This window comes from Dendropsophus ebraccatus, chromosome 4, assembly GCF_027789765.1.
Source record: "Dendropsophus ebraccatus isolate aDenEbr1 chromosome 4, aDenEbr1.pat, whole genome shotgun sequence".
NCBI classification, from domain to species: Eukaryota; Metazoa; Chordata; class Amphibia; order Anura; family Hylidae; genus Dendropsophus; species Dendropsophus ebraccatus.
In genome coordinates this window covers 162694127-162718781 of record NC_091457.1, presented here as the reverse complement: position 1 = coordinate 162718781, position 24655 = coordinate 162694127, and the positions used below count along the sequence as shown (strand labels likewise).

The 24655-nt window shown below is 44.0% G+C and overlaps 1 protein-coding gene across 1 annotated transcript; it reads right to left on the bottom strand.

Annotated features, from left to right (window-relative positions):
- Positions 1–2: 2 nt before the first annotated feature.
- On the bottom strand, positions 3–24655 carry LOC138789080 (calcium-activated chloride channel regulator 1-like). The gene is made up of 14 exons (XM_069967631.1): positions 24606–24655; positions 22895–23035; positions 19404–19551; positions 18125–18233; positions 17838–18015; positions 15170–15394; positions 13777–14001; positions 12517–12694; positions 10883–10989; positions 8647–8868; positions 6683–6953; positions 6186–6350; positions 3352–3582; positions 3–627 (listed from the first exon to the last, which is right to left on the bottom strand). The coding sequence occupies exons 1-14, from the start codon at positions 24621–24623 to the stop codon at positions 299–301; spliced, it is 2547 nt and encodes an 848-aa protein (XP_069823732.1). The 5' UTR covers positions 24624–24655; the 3' UTR covers positions 3–298.

Here is a 24655-nt window from a genome sequence, read left to right as displayed (position 1 = left end):
TAACTTCATGACAACAGTTGATTTGGAAAAAAAAAAAAATCAAAAGAAGAGGGGATGCTGCACAATGGTAGACCTGGCTGTGGCCCAACAATTATTTTAGATGAGTTGAACCTTGCAGCAAACTGCACAGCAACCAATCACAGCTCAGCTTCCAGCTCTGGTAACATGATAGAGGAGCTGTGATTGGTTGCTGGGCCCAGTTTGCACCAGTCTAAATTTTACACCCTTTGATAAATCTCCCCTGTAGCGTATATACAATTCTTACACTGTAGTCCAAAATCTTTTATCACATTCGACTTCAGAGATGAAGAGCAGCTAGCATCATCACAAGAGTCAATGCCACCATGTATCCCCTTCCTAATAGACTGCTTCCTGAATTTGGTAAGAACAGAGACGCCCGCGCCACATTAGATGGATCCGACCTTAGATTTACCTTGTCTATAGCAACCAAAGCAAAATACAGAATGGTGCCATTCCTAATAGGAATTCCCTGAGGGCTAAAACTAAATAATTCATCAGAACCGGCCGGCGATGGCGTGAGGCTGGAGATATTGATGGCTGTGCCGTTTTCGAAGTTGACTGACAGCTCCTGACCGGAAAGGCTCATACGTAGGTCGTATCTGGAGGCTAAAGGTGGAAAAAGATAATATCAGTATAACACATAACCTTGTCCCACATAACCCTGTCCCACATAACCTTGTCACACATAACCTTGTCCTACATAACCTTGTCCTACATAACCCTGTCATTCATAACCTTGTCCCACATAACCTTGTCCCACATAACCTTGTCACACATAACCCTGTCATACATAACCTTGTCCTACATAACCCTGTCACACATAACCTTGTCCCACATAACCCTGTCATACATAACCTTGTCACACATAACCTTGTCACACATAACCTTGTCACACATAACCTTGTCCTACATAACCCTGTCATATATAACCTTGTCCTACATAACCCTGTCATACATAACCTTGTCCTACATAACCTTGTCCTACATAACCCTGTCATATATAACCTTGTCCTACATAACCTTGTCATACATAACCTTGTCCCACATAACCTTGTCCCACATAACCTTGTCCCACATAACCTTGTCCCACATAACCCTGTCATACATAACCTTGTCCTACATAACCCTGTCCCACATAACCTTGTCCCACATAACCCTGTCCCACATAACCCTGTCATACATAACCTTGTCCCACATAACCTTGTCCCACATAACCTTGTCCTACATAACCCTGTCATACATAACCTTGTCCTACATAACCCTGTCCTACATAACCTTGTCCTACATAACCTTGTCCTATATAACCCTGTCCTACATAACCTTGTCCTACATAACCTTGTCCTATATAACCCTGTCATACATAAACTTGTCCCACATAACCTTGTCACACATAACCTTGTCGTACATAACCTTGTCACACATAACCTTGTCCTACATAACCTCGTCCCAAATAACCTTGTCCCACATAACCTTGTCCCAAATAACCTTGTCCCAAATAACCTTGTCCCAGATAACCTTGTCCCACATAACCTCGTCTTACATACCCTTGTCACACATAACCTTGTCACACATAACCCTGTCACACATAACCTTGTCACACATAACCCTGTCACACATAACCTTGTCACACATAACCTTGTCACACATAACCTTGTCACACATAACCTTGTCACACATAACCTTGTCACACATAACCTCGTCGTACATAACCTTGTCACATTTAACCCTGTCACAGATAAACTTTCATACATAACCTTGTCAATTGAATTTCATGTAACGATTACAGATGAGTGGGACTTAAGGGGCTATTTATCAGGGTGGTGTGGTGCTCTCCCCATCATGGAGGCGCCCCGTTGCAACAGGAGAGAGATATCTGGCTATTCCCATGTTTTGAGACTTGCAACCGAGGCTCCACGGACTCTTGTTTTGCATATTTACATTTTTGGGGGGCATCAGTGGAGACTCTTGGGTGCTTCATTGGAATTTTTTCCCTAATCTCCTTGAGTTCAGTGATTACTGTGTTTTGTTGGTTGATTTTACATTGCCCCAACTAGCCAGAATCCTGCTCCACACTGACGTGGGGTAAATACCCTGAAACAGCTGTCTGTGGATGGATGCCTGCCCTTGTCATGTCACAATACTCGCACCTTGAGTTAGACATTGACACAAAAAGGGGCCACCCTGGTGTTTCCCTATTTATGTTCCAATACTCGCAACCAAGTGGGACCTAAGGGGCTACCTATCAGGGTGGTGTGGTGCTCTCCCCATCATGGAGGCACCCCGTGGCAACAGGCTAGACATATCTGGCTATCCCATGTTTTGAGACTCGCATCCGCAGCTCCACGGACTCTTGTTTAACTATTACAGATGAACAAATAGTCATCTGAACGGCCCTTGTGTAGTTGCCACTCTCTTCCTGTAACTCATGCCGTGCGCTCTGACAGGGAGGGAGAAGTGACTAGACACGGGCAGGGAGCCACCCAGATGACTACTTGCCACAGGCCACTGCTGCAGCCACAGCTGATACCTGCCACGAGCTGAACAGGAGCTTTATACTGTGCTCCAGGGAACCATATCAGCCCAATTGGGCTTACTGGTTCTCTTTAACCCACCACTGCCGGACTAATACATTACCTGTCCTAACTCCCTGACATCCAATCAGTGTGCTGCCCCTCCGGTGAGTGGGACATCAGGGAGCCGGGAGCCTGAGAAGTAAGCGGGAGCACGGTCAGGTATAGTATTAGCCTGGCAGCGCTGGGTCACAGCAGATTTTGTTGTGGGACTTACTGTGTAATATCTGCTGCGATCCAGCGAGGGTACCCTTAATGTTATTTGTATTTTAAGATCTATACTTACCACCCAGGATCACGTGCATTATGTTTATGTATGTTTATATTCATAATTGTATTTATTGTAATTGATATGTGCGGTTTATTATAAGGGTGGAACAATGCCTATTGATGAATGGGATCCCAGCCGGAGCGTACACACATCGTACACGCTCCGGCCGGGATCCCATGCGGGGCCGCAAAAAACTGACATGTCAGTTTTCTGCGCCCGGAATTCAATGAATTCCGGCCGCAGAAAGACCTGTCAGTTCACACAGTGAAGCGAGCGGCTCCGCATCAGAGTTCCGCGGCCGGATGGATCATCCCAGTACTGGCTGGGATGATCCGTGCAGAGACCGACCGTTCTGTGACCCGGCCGGGGTCACGGAACGTCCGGTCTCTAACGGTGTGGGAACATAGCCTAATGTTGCACTAGCAAAATAGTGAAATCTTCACATTAGAAAATGCTTTGAGATCTATATGTTATCACAATAGACGTTACCATTCCCTTTATCGGCATCATCTCCGGTCGCCGTCCAGGACAAGATCACTTGCTGGTTCTCAATGTCTGCAGCCAGGTCACTGATTTTACTAGGCTTAAAGACGTCTGGTAAGGGGCCATCTGGCACATTTGACACGATGAAAGCTCCTCCCGAAGCTATACGGCTAAAACTTCCCAGATTCAGTTCCTCGGTGGTAACCTTTGGCTTCGGTGGGTTGGTGTGCCAGATACCTGCAAAAAGAGAGAGAAGTCATTTAGTGGCGACCAAGATCATAATAAAACATAGTGACAACTGGATGGGCTGGTGTCAATGTTGTGTCATGGTAGTTGTAGTAGTCATGGTCATGGTAGTAGTAAGAGCACAAAACAGTGCATAGCGGTAGGCACCACTGAAGGTCTTCATGCCTGCACTTAAGATGTACTGTACTGTACTGTACACCTCCAATGACCCAAAAATACACAAAAAGTCATCTTCAATATCCTCCAAACCATATAAAGAAGCCACAGAGGCTTTGGGATTCTGTTCTATGGAGCTCTTCGGCCTATCTGTCTGGAGGATGAAGAATGAAGCATGTTGGCGGTGCGGTGGTGATCTGGGGCTGGAATATTACGGAACTAGGGGCCGGCCATCGGCTAAGATGCCTCAGAAACACGACCAGAAGCCAGTGTCTGGCTATGTGTCACGTTTCTGTCAGGTGGTAACAGCGGAATGGGCTCTTCTATGCACTAAAGACGATTGTCTTAAAGGGGGAGAATAATTCTGGGACCATAGTCACCATTACAAGTGTCGTTTTGTGTTAGTTTTGGAGAAGGTTGTGTTTAGTGATTTACATTGATTGCTTTTTGTTGAAAGTTTGTAAATGTAATTACAAAGTAATGTATGAACTTCATTATTACACTTTGAAAGCAAAGGCTGCATGGACATCACTAGCAATATATATACAGTGGTGACTTGGATTACGAGCATAATTCGTTCCGGGACGGCGCTTGTAATCCAAATCCACTCTTAAACCAAAGCAAATTTTCCCATAAGAAATCATTGAAATGCAGACAATTGGTTCCACACCCCAAAATAATGATTTATTATTCTGAATAACATGTGAAACAGATGAAACAAACATTCAGAAACAGCAGAATCTGTGATATTATAAGTTACTGTACAGTAATGGAGAGGATGGGAAACACAAGGGCGGACAGAGACTGCAGGGAGCAGGAAGGAATGAGCAGGGAGATGTGGGCACATACATGCAGCACTCTCTGTCCAGGGAGAGAGGGGTTACAGCTATGAAGAGATTACCTCCACAGTCCTGTCCCCTGATGTAAGCCACAGCCTGAAGTGGGTCTGCTATGATTTGGAAGGTGAGGGAGATTTCCTGGGTCAGAGTACAGGGCTGTAGACCCCGCTATGCAGACCATGCCCCTCCTCCATTTCCATTCCCCCTCCCACCCAGTAAAGGGAGCTCTTACACCAAAGCAATGCTCTTACACCAAGTCACTATTTTGAAAAACTGTGAGCTCTTAAACCAAAACGCTCTTAAACCAAGGTACCACTGTTTATGGATATATAGCCCTTGCTGCCCGATAATCGAGTAATAGGCTAAGTAAATGAGCGCCACTCTAGCAGATCAACGCTCGTTACTATAGTAACCGGGTCGTCTAATATGGGCCTTAGGCCCTATTTACATGTCTGCAATTTTGTCCGCAATTACAGACAGAAAATAGGATTAATGTATTTCAATGGCCTCATTCACACATATACTGTATGTAGGTGTGTAGAGGGCTGTGATCTGTACCCCAGAAAAAAGGAAAAAAAAAGAACAGGCCCTAATGCAGACTGAAATTTCTCCACAGACAAACCAATAGAACCCTATGCGATCTGTATTCTCACAGATGCGATCCACAAAAAAAAAAAACAGTGCCGCGGCATTTAAAGAGTTTCCCTGCTGCCGGCATGATATTGAGACACCATGCCGGGCAGGAAACGTATCCATTCAGATCCTTCCCCGTCCCATTTGCGGACATCTGAATGTAGCCTAAGGCTGCTCACACAGTGCACTTTTTCTGTGGAGTCAAAACCAGGTGTGGATCATAATGCTTCTACTCTGCTATTTTTTAAAATCATGAATCTGGTGTAATAATAATAATAATAATAATAATAATAATAATAATAATAATAATAATAATAATAATAATAATAATAAAAAAAAAAAAAGTAAAATTTGCCTCTGTTCTTTATTTTATCTAATCCATTGCCTTTAAGGCTGGGTTCACACTATGTATGACACCACCTGTTCTGTGACCAGGCCGTGTTACAGAACGGCCGATGTCACTGAAGTTCATCCTGGTCAGTACTGCAGTACCGGCTGGATGAACTTTATTTCTGTTGGATTGGAATGCAGGCGCATTCGGATGTGCCCGCATTCAAAAAACCCATAGCACACAATGCAAAGTGCAGCCAGAGCCGGACTTTACATTGTCTGCACTGTCAGTTTTGTGCGGACGCTATTTAATGAATAGTGTGCATAATACATATAAGAAGGTTAAAGTGCAATACATGTATGCCTGCTTCCTTCTTTTTCCCCTTTATGATGTTTGCTGTGGGGCCCTGACTTTTTCAGTTACGCCCGTTTCCGAAGTGGGAAGATCGCTAGAATGATCTCTGTACTTTCTATTCATCTCATCCATTGCCTTTATAATTCTAGTGCCTTACCATAGAGGTTAATGCAACCATATTCAGAACGGGACGGTAAATTGTTTCACAAATTGATAAATTTTAGTGCATGAATATTAAAGAGACCTCATAATTATTGGCATTCCCATAATGATAGGCTTACCATTCTCGATATAACCAGGGAGGTATAATGCCCGGCTCTTTGGTACGGAGGCTTTGGTGGCTTTCCCCCTACTTTCTACTCGCACTTTTAAGTTGTATCTGCCATTACCGTTGTAGTCTAACAAGTATTTGGAATAAATGCCGTCATTCTTGATAATATCTGCACCTGCAGGGGAAGTACGGTTATATATAATATAAAACTGTCTCATCATTTTTTTATATTAAAAGAGTTTCACATACATGGTGAAAAAAGAACAGAACTGTATAATAAAAAAAATAATAAAACAGTGATCACAAGCAGAGACTACTCTTCCAAACCTCATAATTACAAGAATAAAAGCTGCTGCTGTATTCACTGCCCACTTCTCTGCCAGTGACTGTTCAGCTCAAGACAGCATATATATATATATATATATATATATATATTTATTTATTTTTTTTCTAGCAAGAATACATAATACATGGCATACAGGATACCACTGTATTACATAAACCTACCTGCACCATTGTCCAGGAGCTGCAGGGTGATCATGTTTCCGTTCTGGGGCTCTATAGACGCAGTAACATTTGCACCCAAGACTGGAGCAAGTCCCTTAGTGAGTGTGGCAAATACGGTCATTGGAGTAGGGTAAGAGCCGGTGTCTGCGTTCATGAACGTTCTAGCCGTGATCGGGGGCACATCCGGATCGGCTGCCCTGGAGTTCACTGTGATACCAAGAACTTGTTCCACTGAGTAAGTATTACATAGATTGTATTCCCAGTCTCCTCTCTATAATGACATGCACACAGATTGTTTGATGTTGTGCTCTTTACAAGGTAAAACTTTTATATATTAATAAAAGATAGATAAATAAATAAGTGGTGTCCCACCATGGGAGTTATTAGTCTGAACACCCCTCGCAAAAGCCTGTAACTCAAAGTGAAGTGGTAATGAAGTGATGAAGTTTTGCCACTATTATGTATATCTATGTCTGTTGTGGGGAATAGCTCTGGTCGATCCTAGGTAGCAGTGCAGTAAGCAGGGACACAGACAGGGTAACGTCCAATTTAAGTGTTTTTATTTCACACTTAGCGTCAAAACACAAAGCAAACCTTAACAAAGGCTTAAACACAAATAAACCCTGCCCGGCTGAGCACTTACTAGTACATAACTGCTCCCTGACTATACGTGGGACCAGCTATCCAGCCCACGGGTACAAATAACAAAGACTGGTGTGGCCCATGCAATACCTTCAGTATTCCAGCAGACAGTTCTCCAGGTATGGCCACACTCAGCACTGCAGTGAGCTTCTTTTTAAGGCCCCGATGACCCCCAGCTGTGGGCTATGGAAGCCCAGGACCAAAGCCCGGGTGGAGTGAGCGTCCCACTGCCAACCTCACTCACTCCAGAAAAAGCAGGTCCCAGTACGTATTTTTACAATCTGTTTATGTTAGCTATGGCCAACACAGACAACCAGGCTATCAATCCTGCTTTACCTGTGTCTGGGTTAACCCCTTGGTTACCAGAGACACACCCAGGGCTTACCAGACACAGTTTAACCACTTCAGTGGCAGATATCTGTGCTCCCAAACCATGCCTCTCTTACACTGTATATTGCACAGCTGTAGTGAATCAAGGGTTAATGTTTTGTTTAAAATCTTCACCACCAATGAGAACATTTCTTTTCTTCTACCTATCTCTATCCTTCTTTTTCCTTGCACTCTCTTCTTTACCACTTACAGGAGCTGTTACACACCCTGTAGGAAGTTGTCACGTAGGGAGAGGAAGTATAGACCCACACTAGTTCATCTCTGGTTTTCGTAGAGACAAGACACACAGACCAGAGTCTCCTGCAGAATTTAGCCAGGAGCCTGGCTCTGCCTGGTTCCCCCTCCGGGACAGATGCTCATGGAAGACAGAGAGACTTTCTTCTTTAAAGCAACACTTCTACCTCTAATGCAGTGGTAAACACCAACAGAGAGGACAAGTCACCCCAACCCATGCCGTGAACATCTCTAAAAGGGCAGGACGGTATCTTATAGCAGAAGAAATGATCCAGATAGAGCAAAGTTGCTACATGCCTATATACGCTTATCTCGCAATGCAGGTGAAACCAGAGAACTTTGGACATCTTGCTCAACTCAGGTAACTAGGACTGGGGCTTGTGTCACCCTAGGGGGATGGGTCACTCAACACTGTAGAGCAACAGGTGATTATAGCGACAAAGGTCAAAACACGGGCACAAGTATTCTTCACAAGTACTCTACTCCTAAAATTTCGGCGGAGCACAGTACTACATTGGGTTGGGACTCTCAGGAAAAACTCCTCTCTACTACTCTGAACTTTCACAAACTACACTTCTTCACTGCTCTCAGCTCACTCTATTATTCTCAGCACGCAACCAAGTCAGCACTGATACTCTATGTTCAATCTCTTCAGTTCTCAGTGCAGAGCTAGTCAAGTCCAGCCTAGTGTGAGTTACCTCTGCTGTGCCCGGGATGCTGAGTCGAGCCGATTTAGAGAAGGAGTCACTGACAAACTGGCCGCTCTGATATTGTTTCCCTTTGGGGCCTTTTAGCTCAATACTTGGGATTACACTGGTCCAGGTCACTAGGAAGAAGGTGTCATTGCCCACTGTGTTATCAATGGTCACTTTGCCGGTCAGACATTTGTTGGGTTGGATGGTTGTGGACGAACTTTCAATCTGTTAAAGAACAATACGTGAAATCCAGCAATAAATTATGGGGGAACCTTGTAGTCACCGATACATCTACAGTGGGGAAAAGAAGTCTCTGATCCGCTGCCGACCACCTACACAGAATGGAGAGGGGGGCAATATATCTGGTCGGTAACTTCACCTGTGAGAGACAGAATCTATAGAACATTCCAGATAATCACATTGTAGGATTTATAAATAATTATTCACCATTATATTCCATGAAATAAGGATGTGATACAATAGAAGGAGAGAAGTTCCTATTTGGTGCAGAAACCTTTGTTACAGAGGTCGGACGTTTCCTGGAGGTCCTGACCAGGTTTGCAGACCCTGCAGCAGGGATTGTGTCCTCCTCCTCCATACACATCTTCTCCACAGCTTTCAGGTTTCTGGGCAACATTGAGTCTCAGCTCCCTCCAATGATTTTCTATTGGGTTCAGGTGTGGGGACTGGCTATGCCACTCCAGGACCATGAAATGTGTCTTACGAGCCGCTCCTTAGTTGCCCTGGCTGTTTCGGGTCATTGTCATGCTGGGCCCCAACCCATCTTCATCGCTCAATGGAGGTTGCAGGCTAAAATCTTATGATACATGATCCCATCTATCCTCCCTTCCATACTGAGCAGTCGTCCTGTCCCATTTTCAGAAAAGCCCCTAGAGTATGATGCCCCCCCCCCCCATGCTTCACGGTTGGGGCTGTGTTCTTGGGATTGTACTTATTCTTCTTCTTCCTCCAAATCCTGCGAGTGGGGTTGATACCAGAAAGTTGTATTTTGGTCTCATCTGACCACATGGCCTCATCCCATGCCTCCTTTGGATCATCCAGATGGTCATTGGTGACTTCTCACAGGCCTGGACATGTGCTGGTGTGAGCAGGGGGATCTGCAGGATTATAATCCATGACGGTGATGTGAGTTACTAATGATAATCTATGAGACTGTGGTCCCAGCTCTCCTCAGGTCAGTGACAAGGTCCTCTTGTGTAGTTCTGGGCTGATAACTGATTTTTTTTCTGTTTCATCCTTCCCTTACGAGGCAAGATGTTGCATGGAGCCCAAGACCAAGGAAGATTGAAACTCATCTTGTTTTCAATTTTTAATAATTGCACCAACAGCTGTTGCCGTCTCACCAGGCTGCTTGCCTATTGCCCTGTAGCCCATCCCAGCCTTGTGCAGGTCTACAGTTTTGTCCCTGCTGTCTTTAGACTGCTCTTTGGTCTTGGCCATGGTGGAGAGGTTGGAGTGTGATGAGTGTGTAGACAGGTGATTATTATACAAGTAACAAGATGAAACAGCTGCAGGTAATCCAGGTAATGAGGGCAGAGGAGGAGGAGCTTCTCAGGGTCCATTTAAACAGAAAGATTATCTGACAGATTATCTGCCAAAGATTTGAAGCCAAAGCCAGAAACAGACTATAAACAGAGATCAGGTCATAAAGGAAAGCCTGAGATTTCTCCTCTGTTCAAATCCATTCCTGGCTTTGGCTTCAAATCTTTGGCAGATAATCTGTCAGATAATCTTTCTGTGTAAATGGACCCTAATAGAGAAACTAACAGCTCTGCGAGAGGCAGAATTCCTGATGGTGTGCTGGTGATTAAATCCTTATTTCATGCAATAAAATGTAAATGAATTATAAATGATAAAATTTGTTAGTCTGGATTTTTATAGATTGTGTCTCTCACGAAAAAAAAAAAAAAAACTTGAAAAAATCAGCGATGTATCAACTACTTATTTGCTCTACTGTATATTTGCTATAACTCCAGTACAGCCCCAGTCTTATCACTCTCTATATGTTACAATGGTATGAAGCAACAGCTGTCCATCAGGCAAATCCAGTCTGTCCATGGAGAACATGATGGTCATTTGTTTGGACAGCAGCATGTAATACCCCATTTTCCCTGTAGAGTTCACCAATGGCAACTTTCCATGGCAAAATCATTTAATCTCTGTGATTAGACAATCTCTTCACTGATTTCAGGTATCATCTGCCATACTTTCTGCATACCTGAAGGGATTGCTGTATTACGTCTCCGCTGCTGGATATGATCCCGCTGAAGGCATAAATCAAACCATTTGCATCAATGCTGTCAGATGCGTATATCTTCAAGCCCCCTGCAGATAGATCAGATTGATTAAATGATGCATGTTTGTAAGAGTATATGAAAAACACCCACAATCAACTTACATATGTGGTGTCCCACCACGGGTGTATACACCCTACGCAAAAGCTTGTACTCTAAGTGTAAGTGGTAATGTAGTCATACCTAAGTTTTACCACTAGATGTCGCTAGTATGTACATTGTATGCATATGTATTGCACAGCTGTAGTACTCAAGGGATTATTGTTGTTTGTGATTTGTGCACCAATGAGAGCTCTTTCTTCTTCTCTACATATCTCTTTTCTCCTTCTTCTCTTGCACTCTCTTCTCACCCACAAACAGCAGGTATTACATACCTTGTAGAAGGTAGTCACATGGGGAGAGGAAGTGTTAGTGAGTCTTAGTCTAGTTCCTGTACAAGTAGGACAGGTCCAGTGTAGTCTAGTCTACAGACGCACATGGGAATGGACACTCTTTTCTTGAAAGCAACACTTGTACACGCTATGCATTGCTAAACTCTCTCAGAGAGGAGAAGTCAGGGGTCATCCCAGCCCATGCCATGAACAAGTCTAAAGATGCAGGACAGTACCCTGAAGAAAGAGGGAACTGATCCGTATAGAGAAAACTTGCTAGAAGCCTACGTACTCTATCCAGAGAACTCTGACCACTCTGCTCAACTCAGGTAACAAGGTCTGGGGCTTGTGTCACCATCTAGAACGGGTTGCCTGACACTGGGGGGAATAGGTGGGGCAAAGACCAAGGAGTCAAAACACGGGCACAAGTATTCTACTTATTCTATTTCCTAAGTTCTGGCGGAGCACAGTACTACATTGGGTTGGGACTCTCTCGACATCCTCCTCTCTACTTCTCTGAACTTACTCTACTTCTCTGCACGCAACCAAGCCAGCACAGCTATTCTACCTCTTAAGCTCTCAGCACAAGTCTTGTCAGTGAAGTCCAAAGCATATTATCAAATCAGAAGTCTATTGTATATGACCGTATCAAATATTTCTACAGTAAAGAAGAGTCTATTTATAGTTACAGGACTCAGGGATTCTGGCAAGTGACCGGTCGAGCCTCACACTGGGGTGTGTAAGTTAAAAAAAAAGTTAATAAAAAATACTCATACCTTATACATTTTTCAAAATTTTAATTCAATGGCAAATTTAGCAGATTTTGCAGAAAGCCTCTAGGCCCCCTGATTTATGGGCCCGGTTGCAGCTGTACCGCCTGTGACCCCTATAACTACAACATAGCTGCTGCTGATGTCTGTGCCTGCCCTATATTTTTTCCATTCTGATGCCCTTGCCTCCTCCTGGGTATTTGTGCCAGTGTCCTAGCATCGCAATACCTCACATTTTTTTTATATAACATCATTTTTTTCTTACACAATGGTGGCCCACCTTCCCCCACACACACACACACTAGTTGGGCCACCAGTGTATGGTGGTAAATATGTCCCTGCTAACAGCTTAAAACCAAAACCAATCTATCAGAACAGGACAAGAGAGAAATCGCTGTATGCTACAATGTGAGGCACCTGTTATACTGGCTAATTCTTCCAGTCCTTTATCTGCTTTTGGTCCTAGAGCGATGGTGTGGATGATGGCCCCGCTGGACCTCAATTCTTCAGAGCAGCTGCTGATGCCAGTGTCCTCGCCGTCGGTCAGCAGGACGATCTCTGTGCCGTACGTGCTACCATCAAGCTTTTTATTCACCTAAATTAGGGAAAATGCAGAATTTTGAAGAGCGAAACTCCCCTGAGTGCCCCCAAAATGCCTTAGTGATAGTACTGGAGTGTGCCTTTAATCCTACCCAACACTCACTACTCTGCACAACTACATCAGCTACAACTCTCAACAGTGCGCGGTGCTGCCGAGCCAGCGCTCAGGGGTGGCCAGCTGCTCCCATTCCTGTCTCGCCGTGTGGTGTTCTCCATGGCCGCCACGAATGGCTCAGTGGGCACTGCCAGTCGGCCCTTTCCAGCAGTGCCTGGAGCATCTGCACCCCCTGCTCCCCCCTCACTTTGCCCCTGGTAGAAGCACAGGTGGATAACAGTGTCAGCAGTTTGGACCCTGAATTGCAGCTGACAGATTCAGTCCAGACTCCCACCAGGGGATCGTGAACTGGTTTTCCTCCAATCCCAGTAACGAGGGGGAGGCCAAGTTTTTTTGCTGAGATGTCAGACATTGTCTTTTGTACCAGAACTAACAGAGGGCTGGAGAAGGTCTCAGCAACATTTAGTCCTATTTCAGGACCAGGGATCTCATCCTTAAGGCCCTATTCCACGGCCCGACTCTGAGGAGCAAACGAGGGCTATTAGCGCTCGTTTGCTCCTCATTTCCCGCTCGTTGCCGCCGCTATTACACACGGCAGCAGCGAGCAGGTGAGTGTGGGAAGGGCCGCAGGGAGCTGCGGGGGGGATGCCCAGGGGATCGCTGATCGTCCAGGCAGCCCATAGGATATAGCAGCGGTCTGCTGCTGCCACTCCTATTTCACGGAGCAACGGCGCAGATCGTTGCTATATAAGTCGTTGAAAGACAAACAACTTCAACGATCAGCCGACATGAACGATGTTGGCTGATTGTTGTCTCCTATTCCACGGGACGATTATCGGCCGTAACAGCCAATAATTGTTCAGTGGAATAGGGCCTCTAGGGACATCCCCACCATTAGGGTTTGGGGCTCATTCTACCCACTCAGGTGTCTACTTCTTGGGCGAGTGCATGTGTGGGGGGGGGTGCAAATATGTATGGAGTCAGGATGTTGGTGTAATGGGGGTATGAATTGAATTCTGTACCTCAAATCCCTTGCGGACCCCGGCACATATGTTAGTACCACCAGTGGCCGCTTTTGGGAGCAGCTGCTTTAGTTGTTCTCGCTGGAAGGTGTCAACAATTTTAACTAGTTCAGACTGGATTGTGGCATCAGAGGAGAAGGTGACGATTCCGACGGAGGATCCGGCCTCCACGATCTGCATGATGTAGACTTCGGAGGCTTGGTAGAGACGGTTGATTCGTTCATGCTGCAGCGTACAGAAATAGACGAGATGAGAGATCAGGATGTTGCCCAATAGTATCCCATAGGTACATTTATTTGTATTTTTTTCTAAATTGGTACATATCCACACTATTGGATAAATGAGAGTCCCATTCCTAATTCTTACCATAATCTTTCCCTATTGGTCAGGATGATTATCACAGTTGTGACTTACATTGCTTCTAGTCTAGACTAAAAACATCAATTAATTTTTGCCTGCATTTACACAAAACGTTTATCGTTTAAATTTGAACGATATAACAAAAATCTGCGCGATAATCATCCCGTGTAATCGGACCCTTATCGTATTTAGTATCCTTCACCACCAGGGGGCACCACTGTACAGAGAACATTCAGAAGAACCATTACATCGGAGCTGTGCCTCCTTTATTCTTACAATTGGTTTTCCCCTCTCATAAAGTGATGGCCTGTCGCTATTTGGGGATCCGACCTTTTAGGACCCCAACCAATTGTGAGAATGTGCCAGAGTCCCAAAGGTTGGATTCCCACGTAGACATATGCGGTCACTTTATGAGGGATATCCTCATAGTCACATTAAAGGGGTTAAATTAAGGGGGCCTAAATTAAAAATAATAAACCATCAGTAACTTCTCCCATTCTGCACTAATCCATTATTATATGGCAACAAATTCTTCTTTCTGGAGTGGACGTCACATGACCAGTGCGGGCGTACTCCTGGCATTACCATTCAGTGGTGGGAGCCATGATGCCAAGAGTATGGTCCACAACATCTGACGTCGCTGATTGGCCACAGTTGGCAAGTGACGTCCACTCCAGAAAGAATACCAGGGTGCCGACTGGAGCCTGAACAGAAGATCAGCGCGTGATGGGAGAGGCAAGTTATTGATGATTTGGGAGTTTTTATTGTTTGGGGACTTTTTAAAACTTTTTTAAAGAGGCATGAGTGTTATAGAATGCCCATCGTTCCTATAGACTCATATTGTAACCCTCTGATCTGAGGTCTTTTTATCCCCTCATGAAGAGGATTATCGCATTATGGACGTAAAATTTTAAAAATACCTATGGGAAAGCAGATCTCTAGAAATCACACGAAAGAGGCCTAAACTGTAATAGAAGTCTGTTTTACCGTTACTTTAATTATTATGAAAAGATAATATTAAACAAGAACTCACGTCAGCCATACTCCCAGAAATATCCAGAACCAGGGTGACCACTCTGTCCTTATACTGCAGCAAGGAGAACGTAGGGTCGGGGACATTGGTGTTGGCTATTGGAGCGCTGGTCTTCATGTCATTGGAATCCATTATGACGTCCCATGTGCTCTTCCGGTTACACAACCTGTTGTGCTGATTTGGAGCTTCTTTATTGTGAGAGTTTTCTTTGCAGAATGAATGGACCTGAAAGATGTCGAATGAGCGATGACTGGACAGATGTCAAGTAAGCAGGCAAAAAAGTTGTGCCTAATAGGAAATGAAGAGGCCCTACAATTTACACCCAAAATGCGGCTCCGAATGATTATACAGTAGCAATCCGCACAAGAGTAAAACACTCGCCAACAACCATAAGGCCCATATTGAATCCGCGGCCCAACTGGTTCATTTGAAGCTGCATTTTTACTCTGTTCTGGGGATCAGTGGGGGTCCTGGAAATCCACAAGTTATCCCATATGCTCTGGACAGGGGTAACGTGCCCAAAGGAGGAAACCTTAACCTATATCTACACCTAATTACATATCACCACTATACAATGACGAATAATGCCGCCATACTGTTACTGTATACTGAACACTATATACAGATCAACATAACCCCATACAGTGACCATATAGTGATTACAGAGCAGTTACATCCAGTGACTACAGGTGACATTTTCTCTGATCAGACACATTCGCATTCTCTTCCTTTACTTCTCTTTTCTATCAGGCCCAGACTGCCATGATAACATCTTCCAGCCACGACTCCGCAGAATCCGCCAGTAAACAGCTTAGGGTCCAAATTTTTCCAGAATTATCCTCCCCTCCACACACACTTGCCATCCATAGTGCCCCTGACCTGTGACCCTGCTGTTTCTATGCAACATAGCACCCACTTTCCCACAATTCCCCTTTCTTGCATACAGAGTAGAGACTAGTGTAGTGTCCCGGTACGGGTGGCCACTAAGTTTTATACCACCTGGGTAAAGTACCTCTGTCAGGGGATGAAGGTGTTGTTTATGTTTTCCCCACTAGGTGTCTCACTCTTTTCTATACCTCTGTATATGAGCACAGATGAAGGGAATGGGTTAACTGTACTATTTGTTCTAACCAATCACAGGTGCAGGTGCCTCACACAGCTCTCGGCCAACTACACTTCTTCCTACTCCTTTCTTTACACAGCCCCACCCATGAGAGTTAGCCCTGGTCACCCCTATAAAAGGGTAGTTAGTTCCTGGTGAGAAGTCTTTTGTCAGTGTATGGGGAGAAGGAGCCAGACAAGAGAGAAAGTTCCTGCTGCAGTGAAGCCGACCCTGGCCCAGGCCAGAGCCCTTGTCAGGGACTACAGAGAGAGCTAAAAATTTTCTTATGCAAGAAATGTACTCCAATATACAGTGCTAAACCCACAGGAGGGGTAACCGTCCTCTAGGGTACACCTTGTCCACGCCAGAGATCCTTCTCCTATATTCTCCGGACAGTTTCCAAAGCAAGGAACTGACCCTCAATAAGGCAAAGAGCAGAAGAGCTGAAGTATCTTACTGACTATGCACGGCTCTCCTGGGAGGTCTTGGAACATCTGCTACACCCAGTAGTAAAGACCTGGAGCTCGTACTATCCAACCTGGCACTCGCTGAACTGGTTCTGCAGAAGGCAGTCAGATAGCCAGTAATCTAAACATGAGTATAAGTATTCTTCTTCTTCATTCTTCTAGATTAAATTATCTCGGCAGAGTACAGTGCTAAATTGGACAAGGCCCCTAAGACGGTCCCTACACCTATACTAAAGTGTTGGGCTCTAATTTTCATAGGGGCCTATTCCACATAGCGATAATTGGCCGAACCGCCGTGGCCAGTGATTGGCTGAGCGGTCTGTCAGTTCAGACAAGCCGCTCCGAAGCTGCTGCGGCGCAGGACCGGGAGAAGGAGAAGGAGAAGATTTTTAAATAAAATTTTTATTTTTTTTTCTTTTCCTTTCCACACACATATTATGATCAAGCATCTTTTATCTTTGATGTTGATTCCCACAAAAAGGACTTTATCCGATACTATCTTACATGGGATACACTGTTTATGCCTTGTTTTTTGTGCAGGTGGGATTGGCAGTGCCGGCTCTTATCCTCTCTGCTGTTTAGCATTATCTTTTTGTGTTACTGCATCATTTTTGTTCAGATACTGCAGTACTGCAATGACACTCCAACATGTGTGAACACAGTCCTAATTTCTCTGTAGACTTTTGCACAATCAGCAAAGTTGAGACACCTGCTTCTGGCTGGTCAGAGATGGTGAATCACACCCTGCCCCCTGTCTGCATCATCAGCCTGTGTCTAGCAAACACACACAATGTGAGACAGAGACATGGAAGATTTGTCTCCTAAGGGGGGAGAGCAGAAGGAGCAGGAGACGGTGTGGATTGGCACAGAGGCCATTTTTCTTCACTTCTTGGATTAGCTACCATTGTGGCAGAACCGTGCAGATACGGTAATACATAGTAAAGACACATCTATATAACTTTTAATGTACTTTTAATAGAAAACAAATTTTTCTTATCCGGAGTTCCCCTTTAAACCCAGATGCCTCTTCTGCTGAGGGATGTGTACGGTTGGATCACCCCTTTAAGTGACAATAAATCCTTCTATCCTCAGCACTTACCGCTTCCAGGGTTTGTCCATACATAACAGACTTTGTGAGGCTTGGATCTATTATAGGATAGAACTGACACTCCTCCTCGTAGAGGTTGGTCTTTGGGTCCACTGTACAGTCTTCTCTCTTACATTTGTCTCTGATACAACTTTCAACTTTACTCTCTCCCTTTAAGCTCAGGGGACATCTGACACAAAAGAGAATACAGAGCAGGTGAGTTCTTGTAGACTGTTTCTTCTTCTTCTTTTTTCGCTGGAGACCCGAGGCCCAGACCGAGAAATGACTTTCCATCTCACCTGGTGGCTTCAATGTTGCCCTGTTTACTGCGATAGAAGGGAATGTCCTCATTGTACTCATCAAAGACCCCCCATCGGAGGTGCGCCCATTCATGTACAAAGACTCTGCCTGTGAAATTAAGGCACACATTATAGGGAACTAAGATCTCTCTATGTGAAGTGTCCTGCTAGGCCTCTACTACTTGGGACTGGTTAGGATTTTGTATATCTTAAAGGGGTACTCTGATGAAAATATTTTTCTTTTAAATCAGATTTCAGAAAGTTATATCGATTTGTAGTTTACTTCTATTTAAAAATCTCCAGTCTTCCCATACTTATCAACTGCTGTATATCCTGCAGGAAGTGGTGTATTCTCTCCAGTCTGACACAGTGCTCTCTGCTGCCACCTCTGTCCATGTCAGGAACTGTCCAGAGCAGTAGAAAATCCCCATAGAAAACCTCTCCTGCTCTGAAAACATCCTCAAATGGACTGAGGTGGCAGCAGAGAGCACTTTGTCAGACTGGAGAGAATACACCACTTCCTGCAGGACATACAGCAGCTTCTAAGTACTGTAAGATTGGAAATTTTTTAAATAGAAGTAAATTACAAATCTATATTTTTTTGCTGACACCAGTTAATTTGAAAGAAAAAGATTTTCGCTGGAGTACCGCTTTAATGTCTTAATGTTTTACACTATAAAATGTTGACAGACATAGCAATAGCTGTAGAGTATTCTGGAAGCGAGGCGGGACTTAAAGGTGTATTTTCATCACCTAAATGGTGATGGAAAAAAAAATTGTAAATGCTTTTTTGTGGTTTGGCCCTTTCTGTCCCTGTATAGTTGTCTGTGAGAGACACAAGCAATGCCGAGCTGATTCAGCATCCCATCTTCATTGAAAAAATTCCGATTAATAAATCACACATAGGGTAGCTTCACACGTACCAAAGCAAATCCGCTGCGGATCCATGTACAGTGAAGGTTTATGGGGGTTATATATCTGCAGGGGAATTTTCATTCCACGGCCCCTTTAACCCCCCGCTGCCCGCTGCGGTTCCGGTATTCGTGTAGCTACCCATAATGCTATTTAAACCATGCACTTGTAGCCTAATTAGCATAAAAATTAACTGTCTGTATAAGGGACCAATCTTTTAACCTTACATATTACCGATGCTTATGGAATTACCCTAATGGGCGAGTGCCTAGGGCAGCAAGAGGTGTAAATGCCTCCACCTCTGTGCCCCCAGGTATAGACCCAGCATCTCAGCTGTGATATATAATAGATGTAGTATTATTATTACCTCTGGGTCCGTGTATCCGCAGGACTTTGTCATTTAGCATAAAGTTTGGTGTAAGATGAATGTACTTCCCTCTCTCTCCACAGCCTCCGAATTGTAAGGCATATGGAGAATCTCCATAAACAGCAGGATCAGCAATGATGATATCGGCCTGGATGAAAAAAGAGGATGAAAAGTTAGTTCTTATGTCCCCTGTGCCACCATATAATTATAATGTATCCTGCTGTGCCCCCATATAGTAATAATGTCTCCTGCTGTGCCCCCATATAGGAATAATGTCTTCTGCTGTGTCCCCATATACTAATAATGTCTCCTGCTGTGCCTTCATATAATAATAATAATGTCCCCCGTGTCTCCATATAGTAATAATGCCCCTGCTGTGACCTCATATAATAATAATGTCTGCTGTGCCACCATATAGTAATAATTTCCCCTGTTGTGCCTACATATAATAATAATGTCCCCTGTGCCTCCATATAGAAATAATGCCCCCTGCTGTGTCCCCATATAGAAATAATGTCTCCTGCTGTGTCCTCATATAGAAATAATGTCCCCTGCTGTGCCCCCATATAGTAATAAATTCCCCTGGTGTGCCTCCCATATAGTAATAACGTCCCCTGCTGTGCCCCCAGCTAGTTCTGATGTCCCCTGCTGCGCCTCCACATAGTAATAATGTACCCTGCTGTACCTCCCATATAGTAATAATGTCCCTTGCGGTACCTCTATATAGTAATAATGTCCCCTGTGCCTCCATATAGTAATAATGTCCCCTGTGCCTTTATATAGTAATAATGTCCCCTGCTGTGCCCCCATATTGTAATAATGTTCCCTGCTGTGCCTCCCATATAGTAATAATGTTCCCTGCTGTGCCTCCCATATAGTAATAATGTCCCCTGCTGTGCCTCCATATAGTAATAATATCCCCTGCTGAGCCTCCATATATAGTAATATTGCTCCCTGCTGTGCCCTCCATAAAGTGATAATGTCCCCTGCTCTACTCCCTTATAGTAATAATGTCCTCTGCTGTGCTCTCCAAATAGTGATAACATCCCATGCCGTGCCCCCAGATAGTTCTAATGTACACTGCTGTGCCCTCCATATAGTTATATTGTCTCTGGCTGTGCCTCCCATATAGTAAGAATGCCCCCTGCTGTGCCTCCATATAGTAATAATGCCTCCTACTGTGCTCTTCATATAGTAATAATGTCCCCTGTACCTCCATATAGTAATGATGTTCCCTGTGCCTCAATACTAATGTCCCCTGCTGTGCCTCCATATAGCAATAATGTTCCCTGCTGTGTCTCCCATATAGTAATAACATCCCCTACTCTGCTCCCAGATAGTTCTAATGTCCCCTGATGTGCCCTCCTTATAGTAATAATGCCCCCTGCTGTGCCTCCATATAGTAATACTGTCATCTGCTGAGCCTCCACATATAGTAATAATTCCCCCTGCTGTGCCCTCCATATAGTAATAATGTCTCCGGCTGTGCCTCCCATATAGTAAAGATGCCCCCTGCTGTGCCTCCATATAGTAATAATGCCTCATGCTGTGCCCTCCATATAGTAATAACATCCCCTGCTGTGCCCCCAGATAGTTCTAATGTCCCCTGCTGTGCCTTCATATAGTAATAATGTCCCCTGTGCCTCCATATAGTAATAATGTCCCCTGCTGTGCTTCTTTATAGTAATAATGTCCCCTGCTGTGTCTCCCATATAGTAATAATGTCCCCTGCTGTGCCCCCAGATAGTTCTAATGTCCCCTGCTGTGCCCTCTATATAGTAATATTGTCTCCGGGTGCGCCTCCATATAGTAATATTGCCCCCTGCTGTGCCTCCATATAGTAATAATGCCTCCTGCTGTGCCCTCCATATAGTAATAACGTCCCCTGCTGTGCCCTCAGATAGTTCTAATGTCCCCTGCTGTTCCTTCATATAGCAATAATGTCCCCTGTGTCTCCATATAGTAATAATATCCCCTGTTGTGCCCCCATATAGTAATAATGTTCCCTGCTGTGCCTCCCATATAGTAATAACGTCCCCTGCTGTGCCCCCAGATAGTTCTAATGTCCCCTGATGTGCCCTCCTTATAGTAATAATGTCCCCTGCTGTGGCCTCCATATAGTAATAATGCCCCCTGCAGTGCCCTCCATATAGTAATATTGCCCTCTGCTGGGCCTTCATAGAGTAATAATGTATGCACAAGCCTAAAGGACAGAAATGGCTGCACATCGCACCCATGGTTGACATGAAAGCTTGTTAAGCTACATTAAAAACCAACATCAGAAGTAAGTACATAATTTTACCATATTGCCTCATGTACCAATGTGCAGGTCTCTGATACACATCCCTAGCCAAACAACACTGTGACGGTAACCGAATGCAAACCCCGCAGGGCGAGCACAAGCAGGGAAGGGGGGCCATGGACTAGCCCTGCAACCCCAATGTCACAGGACCAAACCTCAAGTAGCCCCCCCGCCAAACCCGCCCACACTGCCAGCGGAGAAAGCGGCCACCAAGCAACACAAGTGTGAACAAGCTGTTACCTCTCACCATTGCTCCAGCAGGTAGAATGGGAAAATCAAAGGAGGTCCTTCCCATACAGTATATACGCAGGTGCCTCCTGCTAATTTGGATCACATGAGTCTTACAAAGGAAAAGTGCTAACCAAAATGAAATAAGGGACAGAATAACACTGACTCTCTAGCACTATATCAGCCCCGCGTCCTCTTCATTCTCATGTACAGCTCCCACCAATGTTAAGGGGACAACATTTCCTGCTAAATTCCATTACTATAAGATGGGAATACTTCTTTGGGTGCCTTCACACCTACCGGATCCACAGCGGATCTCACTTCTGCGGATTCGAAGCGAGAACCGCTGCGGATCCGGTATCAATTCACCCCTATGATAGCACATATTCGCAGCGGGATTCACATCCCGCTGTGAATATGTGCTTTAACTCCCTGGTGCCCGCAGCCCCGCCGTCGCATCCCCCATCCCTGGCGGAGGCACATCCCCCCAATCCCGGCCACATCCCCCATCAGCCCATCTCCGGCCCGCTGCTGCGAGCATACATTACCTGCTCGGCGGCGCGGCTGCAGTGAGGCTCCTGGCTCCGGTCCCGCTCAGCCACTGCGGGCTGGGGATGGGCTGATGGGGGGGATGTGGCCGGGATGGGGGGGGATGCGCCGGTGATGCGATGGCGGGGCACCAGGGGGTCAAAGCACATATTTACAGCGGGATGTCAATCCCGCTGCGAATATGTGCTATCATAGGGGTGAATTGATACCGGATCCGCAGCGGTTCTCGCTTCGAATCCGCAGAAGTGAGATCCGCTGTGGATCCGGTAGGTATGAAGGCACCCTTTATATAGATTGGCAGGTTTTGGTTTAGATTGAACTAAATAGGCATCACATTCAGGACACTAAAATATACAGCGGATCAGTAACTATAACCAAGACAATGGTCACTGCATGTAGAATAACACGACACCTTGTCGTAGGACTCGGTTTTCGGCCGGCCGTACGTGCTGTTAGTGGACCAGGTATTGGGGATTAGTATTTTTGCACTTCTGATATAGACTCTGTTTTCCGTAGCTTGTAACATGTAGGAAGACGCGTCCGTCACCATTTTCTGAAAAATAAAAATTCCCAAAAATGTTATTAAAAAACAAAAGTTTCTGTAACTAGAAAAAATACAGGTACGGGCAAACACATAGAGTATATCAATAAATCTATATAATAATAATAATAATAATAATAATAATAATAATAATAATAATAATAATGTGCATATTAGGTCGTGTGCACACTACTATCCCCCACAGACAATGTTTGTTTTGGGGATTATCTCCCCCCCCATAACTTCTTGAAGACAGAACACTTTTTCATCTATATGGGGCTTGTTTTTTGCAGGGCCGTTTATACCTAGTAATGACGCCTCATTTTACCATAAAATGTACCACTAAACAAAAAAAATTTGTGGGGTTAAAAAAATATATATTAATAATAAAAATTTCACAAATTTTTTTGGGTGGGGGGTGCTTTTGCACAGTGCACTTTACAGGAAACTGAGATATCTTTATTCTCTAGGTCGGTCTGATGACAGCAACGCCCATGTTTACATTGCTTTGGTATTATTCTACTACTTTTACATTTAAAATTTACTTTTAAATTTACTTGAACTTTTCGATCTAATTTTCTTACAATTTTTTTTGTTCCTTTCTGTGTTTGTTTCTTTTTTTTTTTTTTTTTTAACTGTGTGGTTTTGATAACTTTCCATTTTACTTGTTTGGATATTTCCATGTTTCTCATTGCTATCAAATATGTTTATTTTTTTGTTTATCTTTTTTTCTTTTGGAAAATTTGAAAGGGGGGTTTAGATTAATTTTTAACATAGGAGGGATTTTATTTGCATTTTTGAAAACAACCCCCCCCCCGGGGACCCATATTATTATTATTATTATTATTATTATTATTATTATTATTATTATTAATAATAAATTAATAGCAATTAATAATTACTATAATTAATAATTATTATCATTAATGTTGTTAATACTAATAATAATAATAATAATAATAATAATAATAATAATAATCATAATAATAATCCTTTATGCCAGAGAGCTATACATATGATAAGGGGTTGACATACAGAAAGTAATATACGACGCAATATGAATACAATAAATAACGGACTGGTACATAGGAAGAGAGGACCCTGCCCCTATAATCTAATAATAATAATATTTGTATAACGCCAACAGAAAAAAATATATATATGTACAATACAGGTTATATTTATATTACATTATACAATAAATAAATTAAAATAAAAAACAAGATTCTACAAGAAACAATCCACTTGATACAATCATTTTATTGCTCATACAGATCAATGCATACACAGTATAGGCAGGCTGTATCCATAGCACAGTCACTGCAGTCATGGAGGCCGAGCCAAAGTTTCCCATGATGAAACTACTGGGAGCTGCCAGGTATGGAGTGAGCCCGATTTATATACAATGACGTAGAGGGGTAGGGTTCAATGGACTGAATATCCACAGCTTTTGACTATGATTGGGATGTGTTCAGAAATGTTCAGAATGTCATCACTAACATTGTGTCCTTTCTGCCAGTAAGCTGACATACAGCACACCAATAAGATGGTAACATCCTCATAGTGAACAGAGGCCACTTACCTTTATACTCTCAATCATCTTCTTGTTTTCCGGGATCTTTGGGTTTATGG